This window comes from Peromyscus leucopus, chromosome 14 (assembly GCF_004664715.2).
Source record: "Peromyscus leucopus breed LL Stock chromosome 14, UCI_PerLeu_2.1, whole genome shotgun sequence".
Taxonomy (NCBI): domain Eukaryota; kingdom Metazoa; phylum Chordata; class Mammalia; order Rodentia; family Cricetidae; genus Peromyscus; species Peromyscus leucopus.
This window is the reverse complement of record NC_051075.1, coordinates 67,478,160-67,495,384: the sequence shown is the minus strand read 5'-3', so window position 1 is coordinate 67,495,384 and position 17,225 is coordinate 67,478,160. Positions and strand designations below refer to the sequence as shown.

General features: G+C 38.1%; 1 protein-coding gene across 5 annotated transcripts in view; it reads left to right on the top strand.

Annotated features, from left to right (window-relative positions):
- Rps6ka5 (ribosomal protein S6 kinase A5) overlaps positions 1-16,996 on the top strand; it is a 162,271-nt gene extending 145,275 nt beyond the window's left edge. For all 5 annotated transcript variants that reach the window (XM_028886644.2, XM_028886645.2, XM_037210779.1 and 2 more), the window contains 5 exons: positions 1,617-1,787; positions 7,235-7,426; positions 11,251-11,410; positions 12,454-12,617; positions 13,731-16,996. In XM_028886644.2, the coding sequence (XP_028742477.1) occupies positions 1,617-1,787; positions 7,235-7,426; positions 11,251-11,410; positions 12,454-12,617; positions 13,731-13,970 (927 nt within the window). In that variant the 3' untranslated portion in view covers positions 13,971-16,996. The remainder of the gene's footprint in view (positions 1-1,616; positions 1,788-7,234; positions 7,427-11,250; positions 11,411-12,453; positions 12,618-13,730) is intronic.
- The last annotated feature ends 229 nt before the right edge of the window (positions 16,997-17,225 follow it).

Sequence of the window (17,225 nt, the reverse complement as noted above, 5' to 3'; positions counted from 1 at the left end):
TCACAAACTTAATATGTTCACTATTTAAACAGTGAATGGAGATAACAAGTCCAAAATTAGTCTTAGTGGTTTCCTTCTGGAAGCCACTTACTTGCTTTGGCTTATTGCCCATCTGTGCAGTACTCCAATCTCTTGCTTCCATAGATTAATCTCATACCTTAGATGCTGGTGAATAATTCAGGGTAATCATCCCATCTCAAGAATCTTAATCATAGGGCCTGGAGAGATGGCCCAGTGGCTGTTCTTCCAGAGGCCCTGGGTTTAATTCTCAGAACCCATGTAGTTCCATGAGATCCAGTGCCCTCTTCTGGTGTGCAAGCACATATGCAGACAAAACACTCATATACCTATCTACCTGCGTACATACATACTTAGAAAAAAAAAATCTTAATCATGGACTGGGCCGGGTGGCACACAATCCCAGCACTCAGAAACAGAGACAGGCAGATCTCTTAAGATTCAAGGCCTGGGGCTGGGGATTTAGCTCAGTGGTAGAGCACTTGCCCAGTAAGCACAAGGCCCTGGGTTCAGTCCTCAGGTCCAGAAAAAAAAAAGATTCAAGGCCTGCCTGGTATACATGGTGAGACTCTGTCTCAGAAACATAGAACAACAGCAATGACAAATCTTTTTTTTTTTTTTTGGTTTTTCGAGACAGGGTTTCTCTGTGTAGCTTTGCGCCTTTCCTGGAACTCAACTCTATAGACCAGGCTGGCCTCGAACTCATAGAGATCCTCCTGCCTCTGCCTCCCGAGTGCTGGGATTAAAGGCGTATGCCACCACCGCCCAGCAGAAGAATCTTAATTATGACTACAAAGTTCCTTTTGCCCTCCAAGATTAAAAAAAAAAAAAAAAAACCCACAAATTTGGAGATTAGGACATGGCTCTCTGGAGGGCCATTATTCAAGGTACTACCTGGAGCTTTTCTTATTACCTGCATTTTATAGTTAAGGAAAGGTCCTAGAGTTTTAGTTTATAAAGGTAACATTACATCCTGAAGTTCATTTTTGATAGCTCCTGTGCTATTTTCTTCATAGGGATAATGCAAAACATAGTAAATATGTAACAAAGTATTGAATCAAGATAATGCCAATAGAGTCAAAAGCAATTGTTTTAAATAAGAAACATACACAGTAAGTTACGGATATTTGCAGTGAATATCTACAGTAATTCTGTAATTAATCATTGAGCCCTAAAATTATCAAACAAAGTAAACTTTCAGTTAGACGAGCATCAACAGTTGCGTGTAACACTAGCTGGTAATCCTCTGGATCATTTACCATTATTGATTATCAGATTATTGTCAGACTCGGTTCACATTTTTACAATGAAAATATAAAAACTTGAGAGAAGATTAGAACAGAGTTCAAATGAAAGGAAATGAATTAAAGGGAAAGATTGTGAAGATTTTGCTGAAATACTTGACACTTTTTCATTGCCAAAATATAATTCTAAAAAGCTACATTATGCTTTAGCTCTTTGTTCTAAGTGCAGGGATTGTTATTGGCTGCTTTAAGCAAGGGATTGTTTGAATTTACTGATCAATAAATAATCTATAGAGGAACACGTGTCTGCACCTTTTCAGTGAGGCCCCATATTATTCTTTTTCTTCTTTCTAGCTCCATACATTCCTCGTGATGGAACTTCTGAATGGGGGAGAGCTGTTCGAGCGCATCAAGAAGAAGAAGCACTTCAGTGAGACCGAGGCCAGCTACATCATGCGCAAGCTTGTCTCAGCTGTGAGCCACATGCATGATGTTGGAGTGGTGCACAGAGACCTGAAACCTGAGGTATGACAGTGCCATCTCCTCTGGTTCCATCTGCTGTCACTGTTAGCTGCCCTCAGGTAGTTGTCAGGCTCTGGGAGGGCTCTTTCTCTAGAGCCAGTAAGTAAACACTGGAAGATGTTTCTTAACTGGTTTTTTCCCTTTCTCTTCTCTTTTCTGTGTCAGTCTAAAATAAATTTGTCCTCTTTTTTTCCCTCTTGTCAGCTGATCATCTTGAGGTTATATTTGTAAGTGTGAGAGCCTTTTATGGGAAAAATACTTCATGCAACAGTTGTATACTAAAAATAGCAGTAGAAATTTTCGTAGCAAATAATAATAGCTCTTCTATATGTATTCCATCTTGGGGAGTTTGTTCGTTTGATGATGTATTTTGAAACCTCATTTTTCACATTTTTAGATCAAATTGATAGCTCCTAAGCAGTAATGTACGTAATTCTATTCTGCATAGTTACACGTGAAGAATTAATAAGGCCGTCCTCTCTATATGTGCTTCTATATGCTCATGCACTGTGGTATTTATAGACCTGAAGAGCAATGCAGAGCAACAGCTTTTTATGTTTCTTTCAGAAGGTTAGTGAAGAAGGTTTTAACTCAGAATGATCCCTTTTTGGTATTAAAAAAAAAAGAAAGAAAAGAAAATTCCTCCCTTTTTAAAAACAAGTAATGATAAAATTTGAAAAACAAAACCCAATGACTTTTAAAAAAACCAATTAATCATCTTTTACCTTATGAGAAATGATACATATTTCTGATCTAAAATAGAACATTTTTTAGTTCCCGTGTGTTTATATTTTCAAGTCTATTTAAAATATTAAAGAGTTTGATATTTCCTTTTTATTAAGCTGTAAAAGAATATTTCTGTAAAAGCAATTTTGTCTTGTATTTAAATTATTAAAAGATGTTTTAAAAATGGAAATATGTGCATTCAAATTTCACAGTTATCCCTCTGTATCTGTGGATGATTGGTCCCTGGTCTTCCTTCAGATATAAAAGTCGAAGAATGCTCAAGTATCTTACATAAAATTGTATATTATTTTACATAACCTACATGTATCCTTTTCTATACTTTAAATCTTCTCTTTAGATTACTTATAATATATAATTTGATATAAATGCTATACAAATAGTTATAATACTATATATTTTAGGGAATAATTACAAGAAAAAGAAGTCTTTATATTTTCTAAACAATTACTTTGCAGGTTTGGGTTTTTTTGTTTGCTTGTATATTTGTTTTTTAAGTTTTTAATCCATAGTTGGTTGAATCCACGGTTGTGGTTCTCAGGGATACAGAAGGATGATTACAATTGATTTATTCTTTTAAATGTGTTAAATTTCTGTACTTTCTATTACTGTTATTCACATTGCTAGTAATTAATCAAAAGTGACTTGTGTCTTCTGAACTTGCAACTATGATAGCTCCCCCTCTGCTTCCTTCATCATAGTTCTCACTCTCCTACGTAACACCCACTGAAAACATGGTGCTCTGTGCCTCGGAGATTAGCTGTCTATTTTTAAATGTGAAAGCACACCACTTAAATGTTTGCTTGATAGACAAGGAACAAGCATGTAGTTTTTTAATGGAAAAGATCTGTTCCATGACTGTATAAAACTCATTTTCACATGTTTTATTCTTTGATAACTGGCCATCTGTCATCTCATGAGTCTCAAATGAGGCACATGTCCTCTGCAGCAGAATTTAAATTTGTCTGCCTACTTTCCTGATAAAAAAGATACTTCTGTAGCTTGAAATGAAGCAAAACTGTTGGATTATACAGCATGTTCCACCACCATTTTATTCTTACACTAGGTTTTAGAAAAGTGAAAATGTACTTTTGAACTAACATTTTCCTAACCATAGCTCTCACTTTGACTTTTAAATGGCAGAGTATATTATTTCCAAACTAAAAGTTTAATCCTTTTCCTATGCAACATTTTAGGTCTGACTATTTTTGGTAGATGGTTAAATGACATTCTTTTTCTGCATAGACATATCTCCTAAATTCTAGGTGAGAATCAGACAAATTTAGAAGCTGGCTGACATTCTTAGGCTGCTTTGTAATCTTCATATTGATCCTCTTAAAAGATTAAGTAAAGTTCTCTATATGATAGTGTTTTCAGGCAGAAATTGAAATGAGGATAGAAGTAGACCAACGGTTACTCCCCACCATTCCTAACCATGTGCACACCCCATAAAGAACTGTCCCGACACTGCACTTCCTGCCTTGGGGCCAGAGGTAGGAAGTGAGCAGTGTGCTCTAAGTTGACATGTTCTAAAATACGATGAATGGATTGAAGTCATCAGCTAAAAATGAACGCCCTGCCCCTCGTGTCCTCCAAGACTTTAGACTAGTCCTTCACTAGCCTCAGTGGAATAAACTTGTCATTTCCAGAGTCTTGGCAGGCCCTGTGGAGATGGAACCAAATGTGCTTCTCATAAGCAGTGCAGCACATGCCTGGCCCTGAAGAGAACCTTAGGTATGATTGCCGAAGAACAGATATCTCCCAAGAAAACACCTATGAGCTATGACTTCAGTTGTCAAAAGTTAAGGACTGGGCATTGTATGGTAGAAAATTTAAGAAAACTGTTCCAATTTTTTATTTCTTTGCTTTTCCTCTCTTCATTGTCTCTTTTTTTACATGAACTGTAAGAGCTTCTTTTTAGAATTTTAAAAGTGAGTACTGTATTGACATCATCTCCACTCACCTCCCCACTCCAACTGCCCTGTCCCCCTCACTCCCTCTTTGATTGAGATTGAAAAGTCTTTCCTTTCGGGGCTGGTCCTGGAGAAGACTGGTCTCCCCTTCCCCAGCAGCCATTGATTGCTGTAGGCCTCATCTAAGACTGGGTCTTTGTGAGAGCCCCTCATCTACACTGGAGGATCGACTGCTGGAATCTCTGCAGACCTTGTTTAGGCAGTGGTTTTCAACCTACCTAACCATCTTCTTTTTACCAGTGAAGCGTTATGAAATGTTCTTTATTTCATCTAGAGGACTAAGAAAGTAAATGATTTTCCAGAACTGGAATCCTTTAACCACTATAAAAGTATAACACTGTCTTAAAACAAAATCATCAGAATGCAAAGTCAAAATTATTGAAGGAAAATAGTATAACTCCAGTGAATACACAAGTGATAAAAAGCAAAAAGACCTTCTTGTTCACACAGAGAAAATGTGGATAGATCAAACCCACCACAACATTCCCTTAGCTAACCCAGAAGCAAGGCCTTAACTCATAAATTCTGTAAAGACTGAGAGAGGTGAGACAGATGTAGAAGAAAAGTTTCAAGTTAGTTAACAGAGTTGGCTCCTAAGGTTTATAGAAGTAAATATACTCTACCTGGGTGCTGAAGTGGACCAACAGAGCCTGGATGACAGCACTTTGTACTTATGACATGGTTTGCTGAGCATTTTTAGGTTTACTGTTAAGACCAACTGCTCAGAAAAAGACCCGTTTCAAAATACTGATGTTCATTAGCAGTGTAATGGGTCACCCAGGAGCTCTGCTGAAGAGGTTTGTCAAATGAATGTGTGCTAACACAATACCCATTTGGCCGCCCTTTATACCAAATAATTACTTAGCATTCAAGTCTTCCTATTTAAGACATACACTTAAGGTTATAGCTATTATAAATCATAATTCTTCTGACAGATCAGAGAAAAATGGCCAAATGAAAGGAAGAGTCACGTATCCCTCACTTTAAAAGAAATGATAAAGTTCATTGAGGAAGGCAGGTAGAAAAAGACAGACAGCAGAGGCATAAGAAGCCTTGCCTTTGGCCTCTGTTAGCTGACACTTTATAGGGCTAGTGATTGGCCTAATTTCAATATTGTGTCTCAGAGAGTAGATCCGCCTAAGGAAAGGAGAGAGATGGGAGACATCTGTCCAGTGACAGTGTCAACACATACGTTTATTGGTTAAATTCACCATCATGCATGCAATTCATGGTCCCCAAAGCAATGGCAATAGTAATAGTAATAGCAAAGATTACTAGTCATTGGGACTGTAGAGATGGCCCAGTGGTTAAGAGCACTTGTTGCTCTTCTAGAGGACCTGGATTTATTTTCCAGCACACACATGGTGGCTCACAGCCTTCTGTAACTACAATTTCAGAGGAGCCAACCCCTTCTTCTAGCTTCTGAAGGCATCAGGCACAGACATTCATGAAAGCAAAACATTCATATACATAAAACAAAAATAAATAAATCTAATTTTTAAGTATTGAAGATTACTGGTGGCAGATCACCACGTAAATGTGATAGTAATGAAAAGCATATTGTGAAAAGTACCCAAATCTGACAGACACAGTAAGTACAGCCTGTTGGGAAGTGGTGTTGAAAGTTTCCCTCAGCATAGGGCTACCACAACCCACAGACTGTTTTAAAAAGACCTAATAAAATGAGTTATACTTGTGTGTACCTATGCCAGGCCCCAGGGACAGCATCATTAATTAATGAAGTGGACAGAGTCTTTGCCCTTGCATAATTATGGTCTGAGAGGGAACAGAACGTTTAACTAAAAATATAGAGATGATAAGTGCCCTAAAGGAAAAGTAAACCATGGTGGGAGAAAATAGGGAAACTGGAACTTCAGTTTGGTAGGGTGGTTAGATCAGCATCTGTAAATGAGGAGTAAGTGTACGAGAGTTAGGCTGCAGTAGAACATGGGTTGCTGGAGGAAGTGGAAGACTAGCTCAAACAGGGAAACTGGAGACAGGATCTGAATTGAGAAGAAGCATGGTGTGCTGTTTTTCAGTCAGCTTAGTGGCTGCACCTAAATCTACTGATATTTCAACTACCTTCCGCAGTCCCCCAACCCTCAGCGCCGTGCTGCCTGCCGGGACTTATGGTCCTGCCAATACTACTCCTCCTTAATGTAGTTTTTAATCAAGTCTGCCATTCTGTTTACCGCAAAGACTTGGGAGTCAGATGGAGGAATGAAAACCTGCTAGCTCAAGAGGCCCTAGAAGCAACCAGCTGACCCTCCTTTTTGGCCATAGACCCAGCAAGAGAGCTTCTCTCCAGCCATCCTAAACCAAAAAAAACCCATGAAACTCCAAGTCCCTCCCTACTCCTTCCTGTGCATCTCTCTGTGTGTTTTCTTGGCTTCTCTGTACTCTCTATGGCTAATTCTTGTCAACTAGTTCCTGGCTCCGCCTCTCCCCCATTCAGGGTTGATTTTATTAACACAGTCTTGGGGTTCACAGTATGATCAGATATCCCGCAACAGTGGTATAGTTGAAAAGTGTTTGACATGACACTGTAGAAACTGAAGTGATACAAAACAGTATAAAGAAGAGGTCAGGGGTATGACACCTAGGTCCCAGATTGTCCTATGAGACTGTGTGCTTGAGTCAGATATCAGAATACATGAACAATGCTCCATAAATAGGTTGGTACATCTCCTGCCATTTCAATGAGAATCTAAGCAAAGTATTGGCATCTTACAGAATTTATTGTTCACTGATGAAAACGACAATTTGGAAATTAAAGTAATTGACTTTGGGTTTGCACGCCTCAAGCCACCTGACAACCAGCCCCTCAAGACCCCATGCTTTACCCTTCACTATGCAGCACCAGAGCTCTTGACGCACAATGGCTATGATGAGTCCTGCGACCTGTGGAGTTTGGGTGTCATCTTGGTGAGTTTGTCCTACTGGTCAGCTCTTTGGAGGCCTTAGCTCTCACTGCTGTTTAGAAAAAAGTTAATGAAAAAGATGAATGTGCTGGCTTGTTTTCTGTATAACAAGTAGAGACCTCACTAATGCATATTTTTTTCTACTTCTTAAAGCCTGTAATAGATAAAATGTAGAATTTAGTTATTTTTGGAAGATTTAAGTTGCTGTGGTTCATATAAAGTATACATTGTTGTTTTAAAAGAAGGAAGTATTGTGTTTACATAAGACATATACTATGTTAGATATAACGTGAAAATAGTGCTCCCTCATAAAAACACATATTCTCTGAAGTTTCATACTAAAAATGTAAGTAAACAAAATTGTTTAGGATAAGTTGACAAATCTAATAGATAAAACTAGAAATATTTATAATACCTTACAGTAATATGGGGAGCATGCTCTTCACAAAATGTGCATGATGAGACACTAGAGAAACCTCCACATATGTTCACCTCAAAATAGCTTCACTTGGTCTTTATATGAGCATGGTAGGGAAGAACTTCCAGACACTGCAGAAAGATATAACTGAAAATCACATCTCACCAGTCAAAGATGATGCTGTGGAAGCGTCTCTCTCTCTCTCTCCCCTTCCCTCGCTGCATTGGTGTGGGTTTTTAAATCTGCCTTTGTCTACACATGGATATGTATGTAGGCTGGCTGTTTAGTTTTTTAAACCAATGGGTTATATTATATCTATAGCTTGAGTCTCCAAAATTTATTGAACAATTTCTTTGGTAATGAGCAATTAGTATTTCCTCCTTTTTTTTCACTAATTATAAGCTGTAAGAATGAATCTTTTTCATATATACAATTGTACTTGCATCACAGTTTCCTTAGATTTCCCAGGAAGGTATAACGTATTTTTATTTTAACATAGTTGCCTAGATTTTCATCTGTCAGGTTTACCAGGCTCAGTACTTATCATCAGTTGCATATGAGCACATTGGATGTCATCGATTTTCACCTTCAGTTGTACCCACTGTTAAGATCTGCAGGCATTTATTTGATGAGTACCAGTCTGAGCACCTTTTCATACAGGTGACATTCATGGTTTATGTCATGAATCACCATGTATGAGTTTGCCTGTTTTCTGCCAGATAGCTTTTTGTTACTGAGAATTAAAACTCTGATAAGGATTTTTAACCTTTGTCTGCCATCAATAATTGGAAATATTTGTCTGGCTTATCTTTTGTTCATAGTAAATAGGACTTTGATTATATTTTTAGAGAAGTTTAAATAGAAAGTGTTTTGATTTTTCATTTCCATGTGGTAATATATGTCAGTCTTTTCTTCATGGTGTATGGCTTTGATGTTGGATGCCACTACCCCTGCCCTCACTCAGGATTACAAAAATACTCTCTAAACTTCCTCTAGAATCACTCTGTCTTATTTTTGTACTTCAATCTGTCCTCCATCTGGGGTTTATTTTGGTGTCAGTTTGTTTTCCCCCAGTGGCTAGCCACTTGTCCCTGCACGAAGGCTCTTTATTTTGAAGCCTTATATGGCTTTCATCTGAGCAATTTGTCATTTATCACTTCAAACTAAACTTACATATTTAGGGATAAGAATTTTAAATTAAAGTAAACAACTTTTGTAGGTTGGAGACTTTTAAGGACTTAAATTGATGACATTTTCATTAGTAGCAATATCCTAAAAAATGTAAATAAAAAGAGCCCTTCATTTTTCATACTTTCTTTTTCATTGTAAAAGAGATAGTACTTTAAATTTAGGCCGATTGTGACCATCAGGCTCTTTTAAGGTTTTCAGAGTTTCAGACATGCAAAGCAATGTAGTCAAGCTCCATATTGTTTCGTATATATTTCCCTTCTGGAAAGACAAGGTTGAAGCCCCCTGCCTGTTAGATCTAATGGTCAAATGTTTAAGAAAACAGTAAAAATCAAGTTAATAGTGTCATAGAGCATAGTCACAGTGTCCAGACTGTGGGCACTGCTGTTGGACAGACTAACAGTTTTTTTCAGTAGACAATTTATAAGAAAAAAAAAATGTCATAAGGCCAGGCTTGGTAGCTCATGCCCAGAATTTCAGCACTCAGGAGGCTGAGGTAGCAGGACTTTCAAGTTCCAGGCCAGCCTGCGCTACAGTGTAAAATGCTGTCTCAGCAAACAAAAAAGGTAAAGTGCAAACCCATGCATTGGAGATCCTTAAGGAACAGTATTTGTGTATTACTTAAATCCTGATTCCAGAAAAACTTAACTTAAATTGTTTGTTAAATTAGTATTATGAATATAATTGATATAGCTATAATTACAGTATATCCTCGTGTATATAATATAATCAGGAAAATGCGGCCATTCATTAGATACTGACTACTACAAAGAATGACTGCTAATTTTTAGGAGTGAGAAACAGTGTCAGATTGTGGTTTGTTAAAATCTTGCCTCTTGTAGATGCAGGAGAAAACAGTTACAGAAGAAAATGAACAAAATCAGCAGCTTCATTGAAGGATTCGAAAGTTTTTCTAATTTTTCTCATATAAATGATTGTGTCTCAGACACCTAGCTCCTAACTTAACCACAGTAAGCATACCAAGCACCAAATTTATTTGGAATTATGGTTTCCCTTGGAATTAGATGCCCCTCTTTCATCTTGCATTTAATAAATCAGAATGTTTTAAAATGAAAATAAATTATATTATCTTTATTGCATCAAATAAATTACTTCAAGGAAAGCCTCCTATGTGGTTTAATTATAATCTCGTATACACCAAGAATGTACAGTCATTGTTTGAAACGCACAGGACCTTACTTAAAGTAGAACTTGCACAGCATATCAGTCTGCTTGTGCTGCTGTCTCACAAGGCTGCCGACTGGGTAAACAACAGAAGCTTACTTTCTCATTGAGAGGCTGAAGAGTCCAAGAGCACAGTGTGTGTTAGGACTGATGTCTGGTATGGACCCTCCCTCTGGGTTACAGCTGACTCCCTGCTGGTTCTCTCTTCACTTAGCCTTTCCAGGGCACATGCTTACATAGACAGAACTCCCTGATGTCCATTCTCTTAAGGGTACTAATTGGATCAGGACCTTCATTCTTAACTTCTCTCATCTTCATTGCCTCCAGAAAAGCCTTTTCTCTAAGAAACAGTCGTGTTGGGTATTCAGCATCTAAATTTAGGGGAGATCAAACCTTCCATCCACAACACAGTATTTATAAAACAATGGACAGGACCTATAGCATGCCTGTGAAGTATCATGAGTCCATTTAAAACATTTTCTCCAAGTATTTTATTCTTGCCTTATGTTTTTCTTTGTTCCCAAATCTTGACTCTTTTTTTTAAACCAGAGAATTTAAGAGAATACTGTGAATGTTTGCTGCATTTGCTTTTTATGATCCCCCTGTGTGTATGCTTTGTCCATATGTATATATACATGTAAGACATATGTTGAAACACACACACACACATAGTTATAGATTTGATTTTTGCTATAACTGCTTGCAATTGAAAACAGAAAGTCGTTCTTGGTAGGATTTGATGGCTATATATTAAGCAAAAATCATGAGATCTCATTCCCCATTGATGGAGGGGCTGCTGTAGTTATAAAAATAGTTTTCTATTTTGATATCATAAAAGCCATGCTACTTCATTTTATAAGTCTTTGAAATGTGTTGGTTACTCTGTTGACAGAAGTCAGTCTTTTAGGTCCAATAATGCTTATTGGAGTATTGGATAAATTATGCTCATGAAGTTAGCTTATAGTATTAGCTTATTGTCATCACTTAACAGTTCTTTTTGCAATCATTCTGATGTTTTACTTTCTCTTCCACGGCAGTATACAATGTTGTCAGGGCAGGTACCATTCCAGTCTCATGACAGAAGTTTAACGTGCACCAGTGCAGTAGAAATCATGAAGAAAATTAAAAAGGGAGATTTCTCCTTTGAAGGAGAAGCATGGAAGAATGTATCCCAAGAGGCTAAAGATTTGATTCAAGGTAAGACACTTAAGAAACCTGTTATTCTGTATCACGTGTAGTGACTAAGTAGAATCATGCCCAGTACACAAGTCTAAGGTAATTATTCCAGAAACCATGAGTGTTCCTGATATCTAGCCAAGTGGCTTGTTTTCTCTTTTCTGGAGTTTTCCCTTTATAAACCTATCCCCATTTCCAACATGAACTGCCACATGGCTTCTGCTAGCATCCCAACCTAACAGATCCAGAACAAAACCTTGTCTTTTCTTCCATGCTTCCCCCCTCAAATACATTCCACTTCCATCTCTTGTCTTTTGAATAATGGCATTACCCTGAAGCCAGACCACAGAAACAGAAGCCTTGGATTCCCCCTGGCTGCCTACCTTCCAGCCACTTAGTACTGCAACTCTATGAGTAGAGTTTCTACCCACAGGCTACTGCTATCATTTCTCTGCCAGTGCCTACAACACCTTTAAACCCACCCCACGTGACTTTCCCACCAATCTTGTACCAACAGAAGGACAAAGGTCATCATCCTTCTCTTGGGGCAGGGTTGGGGGATCCTTTGAAGAATCTCTCTTAGCTTTGTGTCCAACTCTTCAGCCTGGCCTTCAAAACGAACCTTTCAGGTCCTGGCTGGCCTGCCTCTGCTTCCACATCACCCCATCTCTGCTGTTGTTGAATTCTTGAATTCCCCCAGTGGGTCAGGCTTCACACATGGCCCTCTTAATCCTTGCAGCACCTCTTAGTCTAGCTCCTCCTTCTCAGCATATAGGCTTATTTCCTAGAAGCCTCGTAGGCTAAGCACATATCCTGTGTTTAGTTCGTGTCGTGTGCATTGCTGCTGCACTGGTCCCCTCAAGTTGGAATAGCTGTCTTTGTCTCTGTGTCTCCTAGTTGATCCTTAAACAGGTTTAGGTGTATATGAAAATACATTTGTAGGAGGTAAAGGCTTGTTGAAACTATCGTGTCACAAGAACATAATTGACCTTTATATATGAGACTGATTGTTGAACTATGTTTGAAGTGGAAACTTATAAAATTAAAATGCTTTATTCCCACAGGACTTCTTACAGTTGATCCAAATAAAAGGCTGAAAATGTCTGGCTTGAGATACAATGAATGGCTTCAGGATGGCAGTCAGCTGTCCTCCAATCCTCTGATGACTCCAGACATTCTGGGATCTTCAGGAGCTGCTGTACACACCTGTGTGAAAGCAACCTTTCATGTAAGGCCCTGTTCTGTGCACATGGATGATTTAGAAAGGGCTCCTAATCATGTGTGCTTATTGGCTAGCTTTCAAGACACAATATTCATTAATACATTTAATTGTTATTATATATTAATAATTGTGTTCTTTTAATATAGGAAAGACATGAAGTAGATGAGTTGTGCTAAATATAGATTGTAATCTTGAAAGGCTGAGACTATATATTAGTAACTTTGTCCCAAGCAGATGCAAATGAGTTCAGATAATTAGTGCAAGATGAGTTGAAAGAGGCATACAGGAATCTGGAGGGATTATCTGGGGATGGGAGAAAGCACGCTACAGACTAGGATTTGAAAGGTGATAAAGGTGGGGTGTGAAAGAATGAAGGGATTGGCTTCAGGAATCCAGTTCTTCCCAGTGGCATGTGATATGAGGTCGTCAGTGTCACTGTAGCACTTCTCTTAACCGATGTTAAGGAAATTCAAGATAGAGTGTGCTCGCACCCACCTATAATCTCAGTACCTGGGAGGTAGAGGCAGAAGAATCAGCTCCAAGTCATCCTCGGCTTCCTACAAGTCTGAGGTCAGCCTGGGCTACTTGAGAGCCTGTCTCTACTTAACATAAAAACAGGCTAGAGAGGTGACTCAGTAATTAATAGTGCTGCCTGCTCTTGCAGTGGACCTGGGTTCAATTCCCAGCACTCACAGCAGCTCACAGTGGCATGTAACTCCAGTTCCAGGGGATCCGGTGCCCTCTTCTGGCCTCTGTGGGCACAGACATACATGCAGGCAAAACACCTATCCATATAAAATGAAATACTTTAATTAACAGAAAACAAGCAACAGTGAGAAGTAATCATGACTCTGAGACAGTTCAGCTAGTACAGTTCACACTGTTTTTATGTTAAGTTACTTGGTGTCAGGGCACTTGCGTGCCATGTGTGAGGCCCCTGCTCCACACCCAGCACTGGAGAACTTTGTCCCAGTCTTGAGGGCTGGATGAAAAGTTTTCCCAGCTTTGTTCCAAGAGCTACTTAGAACTGTGGTTGCCAGAAAAGCTGTCTTCTGCTTAAAATCAGAACTACTAGACAGTCTTCAGTGCTGGTGTTCTCAAAGCCACTTTCCTCCCCAGGCCTTTAACAAATACAAGAGAGAAGGGTTTTGTCTTCAGAATGTGGACAAGGCCCCTTTGGCTAAGAGGAGGAAGATGAAGAGGACAAGCACCAGCACAGAGACACGCAGCAGCTCCAGCGAGAGCTCCCGCTCCTCCTCCTCACATTCCCATGGCAAAACGACGCCCACCAAGACGCTGCAGCCTGGCAACCCTACAGACAGCAGTAACCCAGACACCCTCTTCCAGTTCTCAGACTGAGGACTGTGGGAATGGTAGGAAGTCTTGGCTGACCCTTGCACCTTAGTTCCCTCAGCATGTGCCTGAGGTATGATCTGTGCTTTAAAAAGATGTCTCCCATTGTTCTCATTGGAATCTGCCTCTTAATGAATTTTTTTTTTTTTTTCGGGAAAGCCTGTTTGGTTATCTTTGTCCAAAAGCACTGGACAGCATTACTGTGAATAGAGGACACATGATACTTTTTAGCGGACTAGCACGATGCCAGCTCAAGATTCTTCTTGAAACAGCAAAGGTTTCTGTAATTTTAGTGACGGGTTAGATAAGTCACAGATGTCCACATGTCTGCCAAGAAGACTTGATGACTTCTGCTTTGCCTGGTGAACACAGTTTTTAAGAGACTTGTACCCTTTGGGTAGTGACCAGAGAAAAAGGTCTGATTTCAAAACAGATGCTATAATGAATTTTATGTGTGGCTTTGTTTCTTAAAAGAGAATTTTAACTTATTGTTTTTATTTTATGGTCATATATACTGATAACTTGCTATTATTAATCTTTTTCTAAAAAGTAAAAAAATATTTAAGAACTTAAGGTCCTGTGTTCTGCACTTGGGACCATCTGAACTGCATGCTAAGCTATGTTTGTTTTTAATTTTGCACTGCTCTTTCCTAGCAGTTTGTTTTAATGGTTATTGCAGGAATTAAGGTACATGTCTCTTGGTTTATGTAATACAGCACTTTATAAAATAGTATGAGTATTGCAGTCTGTCTTATAAGGTGCACTATTTAAAGCATATGTACTGTATTTTTGCTATTCTTTTCATTATCTACTTTAATTTGTCCTCACATCCCTCTTCTGCTTTCTATGCAGCAAGTAGAAAGGGACATGTTGTATAATGACTCATTAGCCACTTATGCACCAATATGAGGAACAGGAAAGGGAAATTCTACTCAACACTGTGCTTCATATCTGTACACTGTGTTGCACTACAGTGAGGCATTTCCTCCTGTAGTCAGATATTATGTACATAATATTTTAGAACCATACCTATACTTGTTTTTGAAATGTTTCTGTTGAATTTTAAATCCACAAAGCATTTTATAAACTTATGCAGAGCACTTTTATTGCTCAAAAGTTCTAAATTGATATAGACAAGTGCTATGCTGTGAAGACATTTCATTGAAAGACTGCTTCATTTTACAATTAATACAAACTAATTAATTCCCTATGCAAAAAAAGAAATTACAGGATTTGTATGGTTTTTTTTTCCTTTAAAGCCATTACATGGAATGTCAGGACTAAGAAAAATGATCTTCGCTATGTTTACAAGAATTATGCTTAAAAAGATACTGTCCAACATGTTTATTTTAGTTTTGTTAGTGATAACTCTTCAGCATTAGTTTGGAATTTGGACATGATACCTATTTATCTCTTTCTTAAGGTATTAGCAGCATTAATTTCAACCGGTGATGAATACTGCATTCTGTGTAATGGTAATGTATTTATTACTAAATCAGTGTACATATTAATAGTATAGGCAACAAAAAATGACAAATATTAAAATATTTTCAAAACATTACATTATCCTGTTCACTTTTTGTTCACAGTAGTTACTGGGGATATTTTTTGATACTCTTGGACTGGCCAAATGGCTATATAATTCTCACTGAGTCAATAAAAATTTTATACTCCTAGCTTTCAGTCATTTCTAGCAATGATAGGAAACTGTGAATTATTAATAAACTATAGCTGTTTCACAAAATGTGATACCCTTGGGCACAGATTTTTAATAAGAATATGTCCACTTATTTTTACACTGGATATATTTGGATTATATTTGGAAATGTGTAAGTTAGTTCTTGAAGTCATTTGTAAATGTGTGTCCTGATAGGAAATACAAGTTGCAAAGTACAAACTGAGGAGATTGTGTTGCCAACAAAAGGTAATCCAGAAAAGTGGTTCAACCCTCCTCATGATTTATTAGTTCATTGTGAATATTGGAAATTTATGGGTTTTTCATTTCATCACCTTGTATCTTCTGGAGGATTTGATAGACACTGGGCAAAAGTCAGGTAGAGTAAGAAGAAAAGGTAAGGCTTTCTGCAAACTGTTGAGCCTAACTGAATCATCTAGAAAAGACCACAAGAAACTCACAGCTCAGGCCTTCAATAAGATGCTACCACCGTCACCCAATTTATAAGCACCTGAAAGACACCACCTAATGATCCCTTGCAGATTCTATGTTAGTGGACAAGTTGTCCTCTAAGAATCATAAAACTTTCACTTGATCACATCAAAATTAAATAATAAAAATGCTACATGCAAAAATATTAAGTGAGGATCTGGAGAGATGGCCCAGCAGTTAAGAGCAAACATGGCTCTTAGAAGGATGTGAGTTCTGTTCCCAGCATCTGTATCAGACAGCTCACTACAGCTGGAACCCCAGCTCCGGGGCATTCCGTGCCCTCTTCCGGTGCACAAAATATTAACTGAAATGACTTGTTTTTGGAGTAAATAGAAGTAGATCGGAGAAAATAAATACCTGCTTTAAGTTCTCTTTATGACAATAGTTTTGGGGGTAGAGCCAAGTCATCCCACCCTTCTTTATTGGTTACATTGTGTGTAATTTAGACCACTGCATATCCTGAGTCACGCGTTTTGTAATTGCCTGTGCCTCATGTATTGAAAGGCCTGGATAATAAGAAAAGGAATTTGATAGGGGAACAAAACAGACCAGTTTTTTGTAATTGTGCCAGATCCTGTTGCTGAATGAACTAATTTAGCTATCTTGAGAACTGATGGGTTTCAAGCCTCTATAGAAACCATTAAACTATTGGAGTGAAGTGAATTTCAACATAATTATCTGTCTTGAAGTTGCAGGTTCATTTGTGCATGAAAACCGCCTTTTTCTTTGAGATTACTGCTAATTAAATAATTATGCAAATGGCTATATTTTAAATGTAAGGTGATTATTTTAAAGAATCCTACTAGGGTAACAGTGAGTGATTTGTTCTTTTTTTAATAAAGGAAATCCTTTATCTAAATATGAACTCAAGTATTTTATAAAAGCATATAATTTATTGTGTACTTGTTCACTTTTCTTCTAATTTTCTTTTCTTCTTTTTTTTTTCCTTTTTGGTTTTTAGATATAGGGTTTCTCTGTGTAGCCCTGGCCTCGAACTCAGAGATCTGCCTGCCTCTGCCTCCTGAGTGCTGGGATTAGAGGTGTGTACCACCACTGCCGGGCCACTTTTCTTCTATTTCCAACAAATATTTTGG